The sequence below is a fragment of the Hemicordylus capensis genome, chromosome 2, assembly GCF_027244095.1.
Source record: "Hemicordylus capensis ecotype Gifberg chromosome 2, rHemCap1.1.pri, whole genome shotgun sequence".
Lineage (NCBI taxonomy): Eukaryota > Metazoa > Chordata > Lepidosauria > Squamata > Cordylidae > Hemicordylus > Hemicordylus capensis.
In genome coordinates, this window is record NC_069658.1 from 404,046,394 (window position 1) to 404,063,848 (window position 17,455).

General features: G+C 44.8%; 1 protein-coding gene across 4 annotated transcripts in view; it reads left to right on the forward strand.

Annotated features, from left to right (window-relative positions):
* LOC128342437 (coiled-coil domain-containing protein 137-like) overlaps positions 1–8,058 on the forward strand; it is a 53,114-nt gene extending 45,056 nt beyond the window's left edge. For all 4 annotated transcript variants that reach the window (XM_053289719.1, XM_053289721.1, XM_053289722.1 and 1 more), the window contains 4 exons: positions 2,569–2,764; positions 4,875–4,957; positions 6,716–6,789; positions 7,080–8,058. In XM_053289719.1, coding sequence (XP_053145694.1) covers positions 2,569–2,764; positions 4,875–4,957; positions 6,716–6,789; positions 7,080–7,298 — 572 coding nt within the window. In that variant the 3' untranslated portion in view covers positions 7,299–8,058. The remainder of the gene's footprint in view (positions 1–2,568; positions 2,765–4,874; positions 4,958–6,715; positions 6,790–7,079) is intronic.
* Positions 8,059–17,455: the final 9,397 nt, after the last annotated feature.

Here is a 17,455-nt window from a genome sequence, read left to right on the forward strand (position 1 = left end):
GCTCGGCTCACCATGCTGAGCAGGCAGCGTGTGCTTCCTCTACCACCATTCTTGCAGCGACCCAAAAACAAAAGCGTTAAAATGTAAACGTAAAAGATAACCCCAGACAGCATGGTGCCCACTGCATCGGTATCACCTCCTACTCAAACGGCTCCCTTTTTGCACAGGCAGCTGAGGAGGAGGAAGGAGAACACAAATTCTTTCCTCAGTCAGTGTGCCTATAGGTCCAGGTTTATCTATCCTGGGGACTTTCAAAAAAGAAATACATCTGAAGGAAGTGCAGGGCAGACGGGAGAAATAATCCAGACTCAAATAGCCCTGATGGATATGTCTGGATCTGTTGTTGCACATAAGTAGGTTCTGGATTGCTAATCAAGAATATGTGCAATCAATATTTTTTTTACATCATTGGGATTTGAAAGATGCTGAATATTTATCAAAAATCATGTAAAAGATGGAGCAAATTACTCCTATGCTCCACATGTCGGTTGCATACCCAATAGGCTCATAGTGTGAGAACTGAGAGGGTGCTGTTGAGCATGTGCAGAGTGCCCTCCCCTCCATTGAGTAGTCACAAGCACCCCCACCCCACACATACTGAAGGAGGGTTTTCTAGGTCAGAAAGGTGATTTACAGATAGGCACTGACGTTACTAATTCTTTATGTTTGGCCCTGACAAAGATTGCACTGCGAATAGAGCGGCTGGTGAAAATTAGACAAGACCCATGTTCACGTTAATTTAATATCTTGTGTGTATTTTTAGTGAGTATGTAAATTAAATATAGTTTGTTGTTAACAAATTTTATTTTATGATATTATTTTAATTATAAACTGCCCAAAGATGCAAGTTTTGAGCAGGTATAGAAGTCTGTTAAATAAATAGATAAACTTAAACTTGAAACCACTTTACTAACTGCTGGTCTAGGAAACTGCGCATGGAGAATGTAGCGGTCCTTGAAACTCTGCACAGAAAATTTAGCGGTCCTTAACTCCAAAAAGGTTGAGAAACACTGCTCTAGATATCAGTTAGGTGGTATGTTTGAAGGAAACACAACTGATCTGCATCTTAGTGTTACGTAGGCTGATATTGTATGAATGTACATTTCCAGTATGTAGGAGAACCTTGTTAATCGCGGACTTAAAATCTGTGGTTTCGAGTATCTTTGGGCGGGTAACTGACACCCGACCTTTTTAAACATGGAGGAAAAACAGCAAAAAGGAGGTTAATTTTTGCACATCCATGGGTCAGGTTGGGTGGGCAGAAATGACCTCTTGAGGTCATTTCTACCTGCCATTTTATGTAAGGGAGCCATTTTCTGGCTCATTTCTGTTTTTTAAAAATTAGGAAAAAATGTGACCCCAAAAATGAAAATTTCAGCATTTGGGGGGCATTGCTGGACAGCTGGGGACAGACTGAGAACAGTAGGGCACTTCTCCTGTGATTTTAGAGCAATTTAACCTGTTTTTTGTACTTAAAAAAAAAAAAAAACCCTCTGGGAACCTCACTCCTGCAATTCCATAGTCACAATTACTCAGTATTTGCTGTTTTCTTATCTGTGGTAATTGTGGGAAATGGAACCCCTGTGAATATTGAGGTTCTTCTGTACTTTCATTTTTGGGAAATTGTGCAATTCTCTGTCTGCTAAAACTAAGCCTGGGAAAATTGCTGAGGTGGCAACAGAATAGAGTATAGAGTGCATATTTCTAATATAGAACTCAGTGTTGCAAATCTGTTTTATTTTGTGGCTTGTAAAAGCAATTGTTTCAGTCACTCGCCTATGACAGAAGGCTACCAGCAAGACTGGACTGATTGGGGCAGTTACTTCAGTTGGATGGGGTGTCCCACACTTGCCTCTGCCCTTATGCAGAAGTGCACCAGCTGCTACCTCTCCTCCTCTTCCTGCTCCCTGAACTTTAAAAAATAAGTGGGGAGGAGAGGAGAGGAGAGTGGTGGACTGCAGTGTCTCCAAGAGATCCTCTAGGCCACTACTCTACTCTCTTTCACCCTTTCTCTTCCATGGCATTCCCCCTTTTCTTTTTAAAATCCAGGAGCAGGAAGGAAAGGGGTGCGTTTAATACAGGATAGGTGCCGTGGGAAGTGGAGAGAACAGCATGCTGCCTCAGGCATTGGGCAGGCAGGGATCCTGTCTACCAAAGCTGTCTGATGTAAGAAGCTCTGTAATAAAATGTTCAGTGTCATATAGCATGTCCTGTATCTGGAAGTGATGAGTTCTGTTCTTTAATCTGCCTTCAGTTTGCTGCGCTAAGGCAAATAGGTCCATGATCTTTTTGTCCTGAAGAAATGCAGGGTGGTTGAATGTGGTTTCAATTGTAATGCTTACATCACTTTAAGAGGGGGAAAAATCCAGAGAGAGAAAGAGTGTGAGTGCTTTGATACATTTGCTCCAGCTTGGACCACATTCAAATACTATACTTTTAAATTAAGGACGTGTGTTTGAAGAGCACCATGTTAATAAGTGAAGGGCATCGTGGGTCTCTCCACCTCTTCTGATTGTTGCTGGGAATAATGGGACTGCAAAGCTCAATGTGGTGTTGTTTTTTACTCAGGGAACAATTGGGAGCCCAGGGCAGAGGGTGACATACGTGTGCCAAAATTCAGGAGGCGGAAAGGGGAGTCAGAATCTTCTTACATCAGGCGTATGGAACAGGAAACGCAGCATGTTATATTCCTCACCAAAAATCAGCTTCAGCGTGAGCCTGAGAAAGAAGAGCCAATCCAAGAAAAATCCCAGAAGAAAAAAGAGTAAGTTGGAGCATGAGTTAACTTGCAGAAGTGGGCTTAAGGAATGCTGTAGTGATGTGCACGGTCCGGAGAAGTCCGGACCGGCACCGAAGGGGGGCCTTGTTTTTAGGGCGGGGAGGGCTTGCTTAGCCCTCCCGCCTCCTTGCCCCTGCCAGCGCCCGTATTTTCTAGTATAGGGGTGCTGGAAAACCAGCCGCCACCGCGGCGAAAGAGCCCCCAATGCCAGCCCTCCCTCCCTCCCAGCTAGCTGCCCGCTCGCCCGCTCGCTCACCGCTCTCCGGATAGGAAACGAGAGGAGCTCCAGCACAGAGCTCCTCTCGTTTGGAAGGCCTCCGGCAGAATGGTGTTTTGCGCGCGCATGCGCGCACCACAAAGCACGCCGTTCGCCGGAGGCCCGGTCTACCCGGCGGGAAAGGGCCGGGTAGACCGGGCCTCCGATCGCTGGGTAGACCGGGCCTCCGGCGATCGGAGGCCCGGTCTACCCAGCGATCGGAGGCCCGGTCTACCCGGCCCTTTCCCGGCGGGTAGACCGGGCCTCCGGCGAACGGCGTGCTTTGCGGCGCGCGCATAACACCATTCTGCCGGAGGCCTTCCAAACAAGAGGAGCTCTGTGCCAGAGCTCCTCTCGTTTCCTATCCGGTGAGTGAGCGGGCGGGCGGGCGGGCAGCTAGCTGGGAGGGAGGGAGGGCTGGCATTGGGGGCGGGCGGGCGGGCAGCTAGCTGGGAGGGAGGGAGGGCTGGCATTGGGGGCTCTTTCGCCGCGGCGGCGGCGGGGGGGGGGCGGCTGGTTTCCAGCGCCCCTATACTAGAAAATACGGGCGCTGGCGGGGGCAAGGAGGCGGGAGGGCTAAGCAAGCCCTCCCCGCCCTTAAAGGCATACCCCCCCACCCGGACCCGGACCAGGCAGGGCCGGACCGGTCCGGCAGTTCGGCCATTCTTTGGAATGGCCGCCGGACCGGTTCGGGCACACCACTAGAATGCTGCAGTTGGACTTCTGAGGTGAGACCTTTGCTCAGACATAGGAAGCTGCCATATACTGAGTCAGACCCTTGGTCCATCTAGCTCCGTATTGTCTCCACAGACTGGCAGCAGCTTCTCCAAGGTTGCGGGCAGGAGTCTCTCTCAGCCCTATCTTGGAGATGCTGCCAGGGAGGGAACTTGGAACCTTATGCATGCAAGCAGGCAGGTGCTCCTCCCAGAGCAGCCCCATCCCCTAAAAGGAATATCTTACAGGGCTCACATGTAGTCTCCCATTAAAATGCAACCAAGGCAAGACCTTGCTTAGCAAAAGGGGACAATTCATGCTTGCTGCTGTAGAACCAGACAATGAATGTAAATTTGACATTTTGGCCAATATTAGAGGAAAAGAAGAGTTGGAGGAAGATGCTAAGACTACCTGTAAAATGCTAGTATACTTTAGCAGTGATGCCATCGTAAGTGAATATGCTTCCCGTATTAATATAAGAAGTCTTGTTGTACATCAGGGCTGCTCAGCTTTGGCCCTCTTGCAGTTGTTGGCTTACTCCCATAATCCCCAGCCACAGTGGCCAATAACCTGAGATTATGGGAGTTGTGGTCCAGAAACAGCTGGGCGGCCTAAGTTAAACAGGCCTGCTGTACATTGTGCTTAGTTCTGGATAGGAGTGCAAGAAGTAACAGCAGCATCAAGCTGCCTCTTAAGTAAGGTATGTGGATCTCAGCTACGTCTAGACTGGAATTTACAGCATATCTGGGAACAAGTTCAGGGCCATATAGCAAAATTAAATTCAGCTTGTCAAGATGTCTCTTTTATGGATACAGCCCATTCTTTTCTTTAAAAAAAAACAAATCTATTTCAGCTACCTTAATTAATATATCTGTCTGGAGTTCATATTTAAAGCAGCTTGATCCTGTGCATGTTTACTTGGCAATAAGTCCCACTGGGTTTATTGGCATGTAGTCTCGAATACATGCACACAGGAATGTAGCATGAACTGATTAAATGGCATGTTGGTTTGTCTCTGTTTTTATCTGATACAGGAATATTGTACCCTCTAGTTCTTTTTTACTCTGTCCTTGAAATTTAGTTATGCTATTCTTATTATATTCTTTTTCAACAAATTTACTCTAGATTTCAGCAGAAGAAACTGGATAAGATCCGCAAACAAAAAGAGGAGAAAAAAGCAGATATAAGGGAGAAGGACTTGCTTAAAGGTAGGGAGCTGTGCTTGCTCAGAGATTCTCAGCATGAGGCTGTTAGACCTTTTTTGCAGGTCTACATCAACATTTGTAATGTTCCAGATTACTGAATGTTTAAAAATCCTCACATTTTTCTTTGTGCTTCCTGCATGCTTTTTGAGAGTGCTGCTTTGAAGTTATTTTTGTGGCAGTTATCCAAAATGAAATCCAGTTCCATCTGACTTGGTACAATCAACATTTATCTGGATAATCAGAATTTTATGTTGAGGGGAAAGTTACTGACATAGACTTAGCATTGCTATAGATAGAACAGAGAAGCTGTTGACGCTCCATTTAGGAAACGCTTTAACTACATTTTTTAGAACCTGTAATGCCTTTTGTTCTTTAAAAAACCTACATGCTTATTTCAAGACTAATCTAATAAAAGGATCTTGCAAAGAGATAGCGAGCAGTGGTTGCACACCATTTGGTATCATATAAGATTGGGGGACTAGAGGCATATTTGCAGATCCCCTATTATATTCCAGTATGATGAATAGATTAGATTAAAGTGTTTCCAGTACAGAGAACTTGTACAGAACCACCAGTTCATATCAAGTAGTTGATACCAAGCATATCTTGCTGTGTATTTATCAAGTAGAGGAGCTGGGAACTAGCTTCATCTTCTTGTCTGAAGTTAGTACTGCTGCTTTTTAAAATGCATCTTACTTGCAAAGTAACAATCCTAGCTGAAAGGGAAACGATCATGCTATGTACTTTGTGTTGTACTACATTGTGGGCCAGATCTGTTTGACCAGAGCTTAGCAGTTACATCTGTTCATAACAGTGGTGATGTGTAAGATGTAGGGATGTGCACAGAACTGGTGATGGCCAGTTCGAAGGTGTGAGATTTACATTTTTAAGGAGCAGGGAGGGTGCTCTTCCCCCACCCCATCACATTTTCCCCACCGGTGCTGTGTTGAAAAACGGTCCCACCAGGCAGCAGGCACACCTCCTTGCCACCCCAGTGCACATTGGACTGGAAGTGCCTGTCGTGTGTGTGCACTGGCCACTTCCGTTCCGACACGCACCGGGGCAGCAAGGAGATACGCTGCTGCCTTTCGGTATTGTTTTTCAACACAGCACCAGCAGGGGCAAAGCGACCTGGAGGTGGGGGAGAGCACTCTCCCTGCTCCTTAAAGGTAACCCCCCTGCCTTTGAACCAGCCAAACTGCCGGTTCGTGCACATCCCTAGTAAGAGGTAGAGCGGTTTTAGGAACATGGGGAGCTGTCTTCTACCAAGTCAGACCCTAGCTTAGTATTGTCTACACAGACTGGCAGTGGCTTCTCCAAGGTTGCAGACAGGTGTGTGTCTCAGCCCTATCTTGGAGATGCCAGGGAGGGAACTTGGAGCCTCCTGCTCGCAGATGGTCTTCCCAGAGTAGCCCCATCCCACTAAGAGGAATATCTTACAGTGCTCATCTCCCATTCAAATGCAAACCAGAGCAGACCCTGCTTAGCAAAGACAATTCATGCTTGCTACCTTGACCAGCTCATCTTCCTTTTAAAGGTTTAAATGTTCTGTCCCTTCCTCTGCCTGGAAATGGGATTAAGTTGTAGTGGTGGAACACTTGTTCTGTGCATGATAAAAGGCAGAATATTTTTGATATTGTACTTCGGACTACAGTCTGCTTGCTTATAGGAAATAATGGGATAAGGCTGTTGAGTGCGTTTAGGACTATCTAGATCATAAGGAATCTGATTTGATGTTTACCTGCTTTCTGTTCCTTTCAGACACCGTGAAGTTTGGAGAGGTTGCTCTACAGCCCCCAACACTTACAGCAAAGCCCAGAAAGAGTGTCCTCAAAGTAAGTAATTTTGCAGCATGTCATTCTGACTCTGCCTCCTGAACTTGCTAATGGCCAGTCTCTGCTATTTATACTGAAAACATTTGCTCTGATCTGCAGACCAAAGCTCAGGGGAAGCCTGTGGTCAGTGTTAACCATAGTATATCAAGCTACCTGTATCCAGATCTGGGGGTATTGGAGACCTTATTCTTAAGATTGGCTTTCCGTTTATGATCATACTCTGGGTTCAGTGCATAACCTTCTTCTCTTTTATGCTTCTGTAGCTTCAACTGATCTCTTTTGTATTCCAGGCTGGCCAGAGGCAGTTACTGCTGATGTCTCTCTTGGGTTCTGACAAAACGACTTCCACTCACAAAGCAGTCCCTGCATCTCTTGCTCGCCAGAGGATTGTGCAAGAGGAAAGAGAGAGAGTTGTTCAAGCCTACCGGGACATAAAGAAACGTAGGCAGCAGCAGCAGCTGTCATCTGAGAGCCAACTTGCTATGGACAAACTAAGGAAGCCAGTCTGAGGACACTTCCACTGTTGCAGGAAACACAGAGCCATTTTTGTGCAAGATGTAACTGCAGTCAAGGTTGTCATATTGTTTTGGATGGGTGTGTCAAACCTCATCAGGCATATCTCTTGCCAGTTCATTTGTGATGAACACTTGCGTTGGGTGTAGAGCTGCCCTTACTCCTTTCAGAGTGAATCGTACATAAGGCATCTTTCTCGGCCTAGTTTCAGAGCCATGTACAGTGGTGTTGGCAGCACAGGACTGCTTCCTGCAGAGCATCCTTCTGGAACACACGGATGAGAGTTCTTTGTCACTTTCCACCCCATTTTGGTATCCCTGCAACCCTTCCTTCCATGGCTAGAAAGTGTTTGGGGAAATGGGTCTTCTGTCATATGTGAAGATCTGGTTTCTCCCTATTATAGGCTGGAAACTTTTCCTGCATGCCCTTGCTGGCTTCCAAAACTAAGTTTGAATGTGAAGAATTGAAAAAATAGTTTGTTTGAGACTGAGGGGAAGGCAAAGATTCAAACCAAAAAAAGGCAGAGATGGGATAGTTGGATCTTTTGTTCTTGGCTCACACAAGCCAATATCCTAGATGTGTATCTGTTGCTTTAAAATGTGGTTCATTAGGCATTCTTCGGTCCCTGTTCAAAGTTCTTAGTCCAATTTCCCTAAAGGTGCTTGAACCACAGTCGTGCACATCCCTAGCCTGCTTCATGAGTTCTGGAGCAGCGAATGGGTACGTCGGAATAAAGATACTTCTGTATTAAATAAATACTGCTTCCAGCCAGATTTGTTTTTTTCTCCTTAGCACACAGCTAGGAAACACTTTTGGCTCATCTCTCTCCCACTTGTTGCAAAGACAACTAAAAAAACATTTTTGCTGTTACAGAGATATGGGACATGGCTTGCTTCTCTAATACAATCAGGCCTCTTTGTCAATTACCATCCTCGCCCAACATCTGTGTTCAGATAGGAGTCTCCCAGGATAGGAAAATGCATGGTGTTTAGCAGAGTTGAGGTGGGGTGAGGAAGCAGTGTTCAGCTTTGCCAGAATCTCATCCAGGGTATTTGGAATATGTGATATGGGGTAGGGATGTGCTGAAACGTAATTTGGCTGTCTGAATCGCCAGCACCTCCCTTTAAATTCGAGGAGGTCCGCACCTGCTCCCCCGCACCTGCTCCCCCGCACCTGCTCCCCCGCACCTGCTCCCCCGCACCTGCTCCCCCGCACCTGCTCCCCCGCACCTGCTCCCCCGCACCTGCTCCCCCGCACCTGCTCCCCCGCACCTGCTCCCCCGCACCTGCTCCTGCATGCAGAGAGGCCATGTGTGTGCTGGTGCCACACAGGGGGCAACTGGGAGCGTGCAAGCTTAGTTTGGGGGAGCACTGGGATGGCAGCAAGTGGAGGAGGAGCTGGTACGGACCTGCTCGCCTCTGCTTTAAAGGGGCTGTGTAAGTGCACAAATTCAAAGTGAAGTGCTGAATGGTGTTTTGGCATATCCCTAGTATGGGACTGGTAGGGCTATGAGAGGGGAACAGTTACCTTTCCCTATCCTCAATTCTGGGCTTTTTCTATTTGGGCAAGACCTGGATTACACTGGGGCCAGTACATGAAGGGAACTGAGATGGCAGGATTTCAGAATAGGCTGCCTTTTCTCTCCTGCACAGGAACAGCCATGGACTATGCTGAGGCACTACAGGCATTTCCTTGGTTTTGCTACAGGCTCCTCAGTTACTGCTCAAGAGTTGGGTGTTGTTGTTTTTTAAAGTAACTTTCTTGGAATAGATGTGACTCTTGTGTGTGTTTCCAGGCTGATGTTTTGGTGGAACATGGCTCTAAAAAGTGGGGCTGGGGGCATAAGTAGGAAAGCATGGTCTTGCAGTAGCTGTCCCCTTTGCTAAGCAGGGTCTGCCCTGGTTTGCATTTGGATGGGTGACTACATGTGAGTGCTGTTTGCTGTAAGATATTTAGACCCAAAGAAGAGTTGGTTGGATCTTTTGTTCTTGGCTCACACAAGCTGATACCGTAAATATATATCTCTTGCTTTAAAATGTGGTTCTTTAGGCACTCTTCAATCCCTGTTCATCCCAATACATTTTATTTGTTTGTTTTTATTTTATTACATTTTATATCCTGCTCTTTCTCCAAGGAGCCCAGAGCGGTGTACTACATAAGTTCCTCCTCACAACAACGCTGTGAAGTAGGTTAGGCTGAGAGAGACGTGACTGGCCCAGAGTCACCCAGCCAGTATCATGGCTGAATGGGGATTTGAACTCGGGTCTCCCCGGTCCTAGTCCAGCACTCTAACCACTACACCACGCTGGCAGCATGTGGGTGAAATGGATGGAGCCTTGGACATCTGCTTGCATGCAGAAGGTCCCAGGTTCACTCCCTGGCATCTCTAGGTAGGCCTGGGAGAGCCTCCTGCCTGAAACCTTGGAGAGCCTCTGCCAGTTAGTGTAGACAATCCTGAGCTAGATGAACCACTAGTTCCTAAGGCATGTTCCTGTATTTCTGACCTTCTGAACGGTATAGCACAGATCTGTCAGTAGATGGCAGGATGCACTAATAGGCAATGGGGATATTCTGCTTAGCATATTTGTCTGCACACTCTGCTTCATGGATCCCTTATTAAACTGATGCAAGTGGCATCCTCTAGACCAGGCAGATAAGCCATCTCTGATAAAGAAGCTGAGCTGCTATTGCAGCCATCCTGCCTTGGGTGACACAAGGTTTGATACAGTCATGGGCGGTGGGGGGGAGTGCTTTTACAGATGCTCCCACTTTCTTCTTGGGCAGTTCCAAATTGGACTACAGTTGTCGGTTGAAGCATGTCCAGGCTTGACCTTTGACCACATATCCTGTAATCTTGGTCTAGTCTCTGTTGAAGCATGCTGCTCCAATCCCACATCCATCAGTGCTTCTAGCAACCTGTCTCTGAGCTCATATTTTATTCACTTTCTATATCTTGGAGTTTCCTTGCCACCAGAGAGAGAGGCGTTCATTCTGTTCAGACATGTTTGCATTGATGAGCACCTTATGGCTACCATGCAGCGTAATCCCATGTAGGTTTACTCAAAAGCAAATTCCACTGACTTCACTAGGACCTGTATGTGTTTATTGAAATGCAGCCTTGCTGTATCTCCCAGGCAATACAAAGTTTGCTTGTAAAATTCATTTTTCTATTAAACGCATCAGATCAAATGCTACATTTGTCGCAAAGAAAATAAGAGCTAAAAGTGATGGGAAGAAACGCCTGTGTGTATACAATGTTTGTAGGGGAGACTAGTAAGCTTTTACCTTAGACAGAACTCCTCTTGTCCAAAGAAATCTTCTACTGTTTCAACATTTTGCTATTATCATCACACACCAATAAAATGTAAATCATTGAATTGTGTCTGATCCTACCACTTGCCTTTAAATAATGTTTAACGGGGGAACTTTCAAAAGGACCAGCATTAACGAATCATTGTCTTTCAACATCCTGGATCGTATAGGAAGTACTTACTCATAATCTAGTATTGTTCACCCAAAGGCTGAAGAGAGAATATTTTTGGAGGAGATGGCGTATGCTGAACTTATCACTGCAATCAGCATGTTTTGTTGAGGTACTGAACATCTGGAAAGCTCTGGCTATTCCATATAGGTCCTTCAAGCAATCCTAGCACCAGGCAAACTGACAAAATGGCAACAAAACCCAACAAAAAACCCATAAATTGAAACTTTGCTTTGAGTTGCATATTAGCTCCCATATGCCAACCAGCAGGAAGGGGGAAAGAGAGGGAACAGTATTGCTTCCTTATGGAGAAAAGGCATAAATATGGGAGAACAAAACAATGAAAAGAAGTAGTTCTTGCCATGCAAGCACAGGACAGCTGAAGAATAGATGCTAGAGCTGCTGACTTTTTACTAACTCCCAACAGCAACTTGATCTGCAGACATCAGCAGGTAGTAGCAATGTTTATCATCTGCTGATGTCTGCAGATTAGACTCTTGTTAAACAAGGCACAGGGGCAGGCCAAGAGCCACTCTCCCCCCCCCCCCCCGCTGCAGGTGGCAGCACTAACAAATCCCCACCCCCCTGACAGATGCCAACAGGAAGCATAGAAGCAGCTCCATATGCAAGGAGCTTTTAGAATATTTTGGGTCTCCACAATTCTTTACATTGTTACCCCCGAAGAAGGAATGGAGTAGCAAACCTCTGCTATACAATTCCTGTAGGAAAGGAAAATCAGAGGTATGTTATGAAACTGTTGGGAATGGGACAGAAGTCACGGGCTCAGCCTACTGAGCTTGAGTTTATCTAAAAACAATGTGAGCCTGTTTGCACAAGTGACAATTCTGTGGATGTGCTGTCATTAATTAAGAGTACTCAAAACAGTTAGCTTCTGGGATGTTAGCTTCTGGGATTGTCCCCATTCCTTAATGCTATAGTTCAAAGGGACGTAATAAATGCATGTGCCCTTTTTTCAGGCATCCAACTGCTCTTCATAAAACTCAGCAAAAAGGTATCTCTGCTTCCACGGCTCCTTGCTTTTAATGTGCAGCTGTATTGGGCCCAGAGCTTGGGCTCTGACTGGGAAGACCCAGGTTCAAATGCCAACTTAGCTATGACACTGTCTGGGTCATCTTGGGTCAGTCACACATGTGCTCTGTCCTCTCTAACCAACCTTACAGGATTTTTGTGAGGATAAGAAGGTAGTAAGACCCATGTGTACCACCCTGAGCTTCTTGAAGGGGGCTAGAGGTACAAGTCATAAAATACAGGGTGAGAGAAGGTACTAGTTTATTGTCCCAGAATCTTAGACAGCCCCTATGAATATTCTTTGCTCCCCAGCACTGACTGTGCCATCACTCTTCCTTTTCCTTGCTTGGGGTGGAAATAATGTATGCCTGGGTCTGCTAAAAGCAGGTCATGTGTTGCATCTCCTATTTTCCCCTCACATAGGAAGCTGCCATATACTGAGTCAGACCATTGGTCCATCTAGCTCAGGATTGTTTTCACAGACTGGCAGCGGCTTCTCCAAGGTTGCAGGCAGGAATCTCTCTCAGCACTATCTTGGAGAAGCCAGGGAGGGAACTTGGAACCTTCTGCTCTTCCCAGAGCTGCTCCATCCCCTGAGGGGAATAATTTACAGTGCTCACACTTCTAGTCTCCCTTTCATATGCAACCAGGGTAGACCCTGCTTAGCTAAGACAAGTCATGCTTGCTACCACAAGACCAGCTCTCTTCTCCTTATTAATCTTGTCAAGTGTTTAGTCCTGTTCTGATGTTATCCATTCTAGAAACAGCAGACACTAGGGTTAGGGTCACTAGGAGGTAGCCAAATGGTTTTTGGAGGAGAGAGCTAGTATGAAGGGATTGAAGCAACTCAGGGTGTGATTTGAACACAGTGACATATAGAAATAACATATGTCTTGCCTGAGAGATCTTTCCCCTTTATTGTATGGATATTACAATATTATAAATGGTACTGAACTGTACTTAATAAAGTATATTAGGATATATTTGAGACATATTTGAAGTACACCTAAAATTACACATTTGTTTTTGAGCTCTTATGTAGGATAAATCTTTATTTAGATTCCTGTATTTGTTATTCATAACACTGAAATTCATTTGGAAGAGAACTGTTCAGCACCTTGCTGGTGAAGTCTGCTGCTGTGGTTCCTACTGTAAATTGGTTATTCAGTTGGATAGAACAAGGCATCTACAATTCTTTGAATTCATTTTCAGTTTGGCTAGAATCATGGATGACCTGTGATCATTCTAGATTGTCTCACCACACCAGCTTAACATATAAGTTAAAATATTATATCTCTCATTTAATGTTGATGGGATAGAAAAGGCTAGCAGATCCATGATTTGTTTAGGAAACTTCCTTTGTTGAGTATTGGAGAATAACATATTACAATACATACTTTATTAAATATATACGTTACAAGACATAGTTTTCCCACTTATTGAAAGTTTCAATAAATTTTGTTTCTTATTATTACTTATACAGGTCTTAATTCAGAAGTAGGACAAAACTAGAACAAGGGGACTTATATTCCCCTTCCTATAGAATACAGAATCTTATCACTAATACCTAATATCATTTTTCGTGTCTGTGATGCTCAAACCACAGAGTATTGGTGATGCTTTGCCCTGAGTTCAAAATAATTGTATCATATCTACTTTATATGGCATAGTCGGGTTGGCTCTCTCCTTCTCAAACCGTTTGATAGTGGGATGATCAATCACGTTGGGACAGACTTTTTCTTCTCTAATTTCCCATTGTGGAGTTCAAGATTCTTTACTGATTGCTATTGATGTCTGATGCCTAGTTTAGGACCCTTCAGATTCAACAAACACTACTGTATTTTTCCTTCATTTTGGTTTTGAAGGGTAGACTTTGTATGTAAACTTGTTTGGTCTTGCTGGAGTCTCAGAGATGTAACTTTCTGTTTCTACTTGTAATACTAATAAAAGCATTTTAAACAAGAAAAAAGAAACAGCAGACACAGGAGGGGAATGGTGCACCAGTTAGCCCTGTGCTGACACAGACTGGCCAAGCCTCTTGCTCTCTCTGCATCCAGTGCTTGTCTGCAGAGATAAGTGCTGAATATAGGACGCATTCCCCCAGTGTTCTAGAACCCCAGGCAGCCAAGGTGATAGAGAGTGGAGTGACCCTCACCTCTGCTTCAGTGCTTGTCTCTGCAGAAGGGCAGTGATAAGGCCAGCCCACCCACCCACACACACACCATGTACCCCTTAAGGAGCAGTTGAAGTTCCCGGAATGGATAACATCCAAACAGGATTTTAGATTTGCATCATACTTCCCCCGGATGCAAAGGACTCTTGCAAGTGGGTTCACACACGGGGATGCATATTAGATGTACTTCAGATTGTTTTCACTTGGAAATCTCATTGAATCTGTGAAACTTAAATTCAAATAAAGATGCTTAGGACTATCGGCTGTATGCCTAAGTTAGCAATTATAGACATTCACTCCTGCAGACACAGATGCTACTTAAATAAACTTTATTGTTATGGTCAATATTTAAATTAGGGGTGTGCACAAAACCATTTTCCTGGTTCGGTTTGAATTCGAACTGGGTTTGAACCAGGAGGGCGAGGTTCAGTTTTGGTTTTGCTCGAACTCCCCTGGTTCTGTTCGAATTTGAACCAGTTAGAACCTCTAAAAGCGGGTGGGGTGGTAGCTGGCACCCTTCGGTACCTAACACCCAAACCCCAAAGCAATCGGACACTCGTATGATTTTTTTAATGAATTTTTGAAATTTATATTTTTTCTCATAGGGTACAATGGGACTCGAACCAGCCCATTATCCCTTATTGTAGAGGACCTAGAGGCACAAAAGTGGGGTGGGTGGTAGCCTTCCACCCGCAAAACCCCAAGGCAATCGGACACTCCTCCGATTATTGGTGAATTTTAAAAGTATTTTTGAATTCCTCATAGGGAATAATGAGGACTGCAGCAAATGTATAGCTTCACATCGGGGGGGGAGGGGTGGCCTAGAGCAGAGTGTGGTGGGTGGTAGTTCCCAAGGGGGCAAGGAAGTTATCAGAATTATTTGAAAGGAATTGGGCAATTGGATTTTTAAGTGATTTTTGAAGTCTTTAAGGTTTTTCTCCCTAAAGAAGCATGGAGGTGTCAGCAGCCCCATAACTGCACTTGAGGGGTGCTGGGGTGGCCCAGAGAGAGTGGTGGTGTAGTGCACAGAGGGTGCCAGCCACCCCCATGGGTTGCTAACCCATTTGGTACTGGGTTTTGTTGTTTCTGAGGTGTTCTGAGTGTAGATTCTTTTGGTAGCAAATAAGAGTGAATTCATGGTTTGTCATTGAAAATCTCATATGAACTTGGGATATGATTTTGATCTGCCATTTCTGGACTTTCCTAGAAGGAACAGGTATGCAGTCTGGGGGTGCTTCTGAATCCAAACCTCTCCCTGGTGTCCCAGGTTCAGGTGGTGGCTTGAGGTGCTTTCTATCAGCTTTGGCTGATACGCCAGCTGTGTCTGTTTCTTGAGATAAACGACCGCAGAACAGTGGTGCATATGCTGGCAACCTCCATACTTTACTACTGCAATGTGCTCTATGTGGAGCTGCCTTTGTACATAGCCCAGAAACTGCAGTTGCTACAGAATATGGCAGCCAAGTTGGTCTCTGGGTTATCTCAGGGATACTATATTACTCCTATATTTAAAAAGCTACATACCGTGTTTCCCCGAAAATAAGACAGTGTCTTATATTAATTTTAGCCCCCAAAAATGCACTAGGGCAATTAGCAGTACATCAGAAATTACTGCTAGGTCTTACTTTCGGGGTAGGTCTTACTTTCGGGGAAACAGGGTAAGTTTCTGGGCAAAAGACAAGGTGCTGGTTACAACCTATAAAGCCCTAAACAGCTTAGGCCCTGAATATTTAAGAGAACGTTGTCTTCACCATGAACCCACTGCCCATTGAGATCATCTGGAGAGGTTTGTCTACAGTTGCCACTGGCTTGTCTGGGGCTACACAGGGAAGGGTCTTCTCTGTTGTTGCCCCAGGACTCTGTAATGCGCTCCCTGCTGACATAAGAGCCTCCCCATCTCTGACAACTTTAAAAAAGTCTCTAAACACCTATTTTTTCACCCAAGCTTTTAAACTGGGCTGTGGTCTTAAATTGTGTTAAGGTTTTAATTTTTAATCTTTTCTATGTTGTAAATGGCCCAGAGATAGAAGCTTGGGGTAGTCTACAAATTTGAAAAATAAATAAATCCTGCTTTTTGAGGAATGCATAACCAAGTCTTTTGTAGCTGGTAACAAACCCTTGGCCACCTAATGGCGCCGCAGAGAAATGGCTTGACTACCAAACCAGAGGTTGACAGTTTGAATCCCCGCTGGTATGTTTCCCAGACTATGGGAAACACATATCGGGCAGCAGTGATATAGGAAGATGCTGAAAGGCATCATCTCATACTGTGTGGGGGATGGCAATGGTAAACCCCTCTTGTATTCTACCAAAGAAAAACCACAGGGCACTGTGGTCGCCAGAAGTCGACATTGACTCAACAGCACACTTTACCTTTAACGAACCCTTGCAGACAGGAGTGTCTGCTAGGGGAGAAGGGGCCCATGTTCACCCCTCTCCTCAGCAGCCCCTTGGAATAAGGGTGGGAGATAATGAAGAAAATAGGGAGGGGTGGAGCTGGGGGCCCACCAAGTTCTTTGAACCCATCTGCTCAATTATAGCTACACCCTTGCTTGCAGAGGCTGAATGGAATCTCCAGAATTTGCTATTTAAATAGAGCCTGTTGGAAGCACATTTTCCATATGTATTGTGGTTTATGCCCAGTTATTATGTAGTACTGGAAAAGCTTCTTATGACCATTTTTGAAATGAAACTATGATCTACTTGTTTACCCAATGGTTAAACTGCAGACTATGCTAAACATTTGGGAATGGAGCAGAGATACAAATGTTATTAATCTTCAGAAGGCAGCTAAAATGATGATTGCTATATATTGGAAATCTCCCAGAATTCCTTCAAACAAAGAGAGCTGATAAAGATTCTAGCAGTAGCAGAAATAAACAGGTGAGCTGCAATGGTTAATATGAGATATTGAGAAGACAATACGGAATGTTTTTTGAACACTGGTTCCAACCCACCCCAGTTAGATACATGAATTCAATATTTTCATAGAATAGGAACGGAAGAGTGTTCATTTTTATCAAGGCTGAGCCAGATCAACCACTGATGGGAACCAGGAGAGTAAGCTGGAAATTGGATGGAGCCACTAAGGCCTATAGTTGCCCAGACAGAGTTCCAGGGAGGGAAGGAGGAAACCTTAGACTCCAATGCCGAAACAACCTTAAATTGCATCAGACATGTTCTTTTTCATGAGCCCAACACATTTCAAGAAAATGCTTCCTTGGGATGGGGGGTAAGAGTTTTTTTTTTTTTTAAGTCATGCATTACCAGTAATAATAACCTGCTTATAAATTTGACAGAACTGCACTAGAAATAATGTAAGAGTTACACAAAATTGAATTTCATACTATTGCTCAAAAAGGAACATACCCCCAAACAAACAATGCCAAATTCATGTGAATGTGCATCATTGCTTAATTAAAAAAACCTTGCACATCACACAAAAAAGCTCAAAAGAACTTCTTACAGCT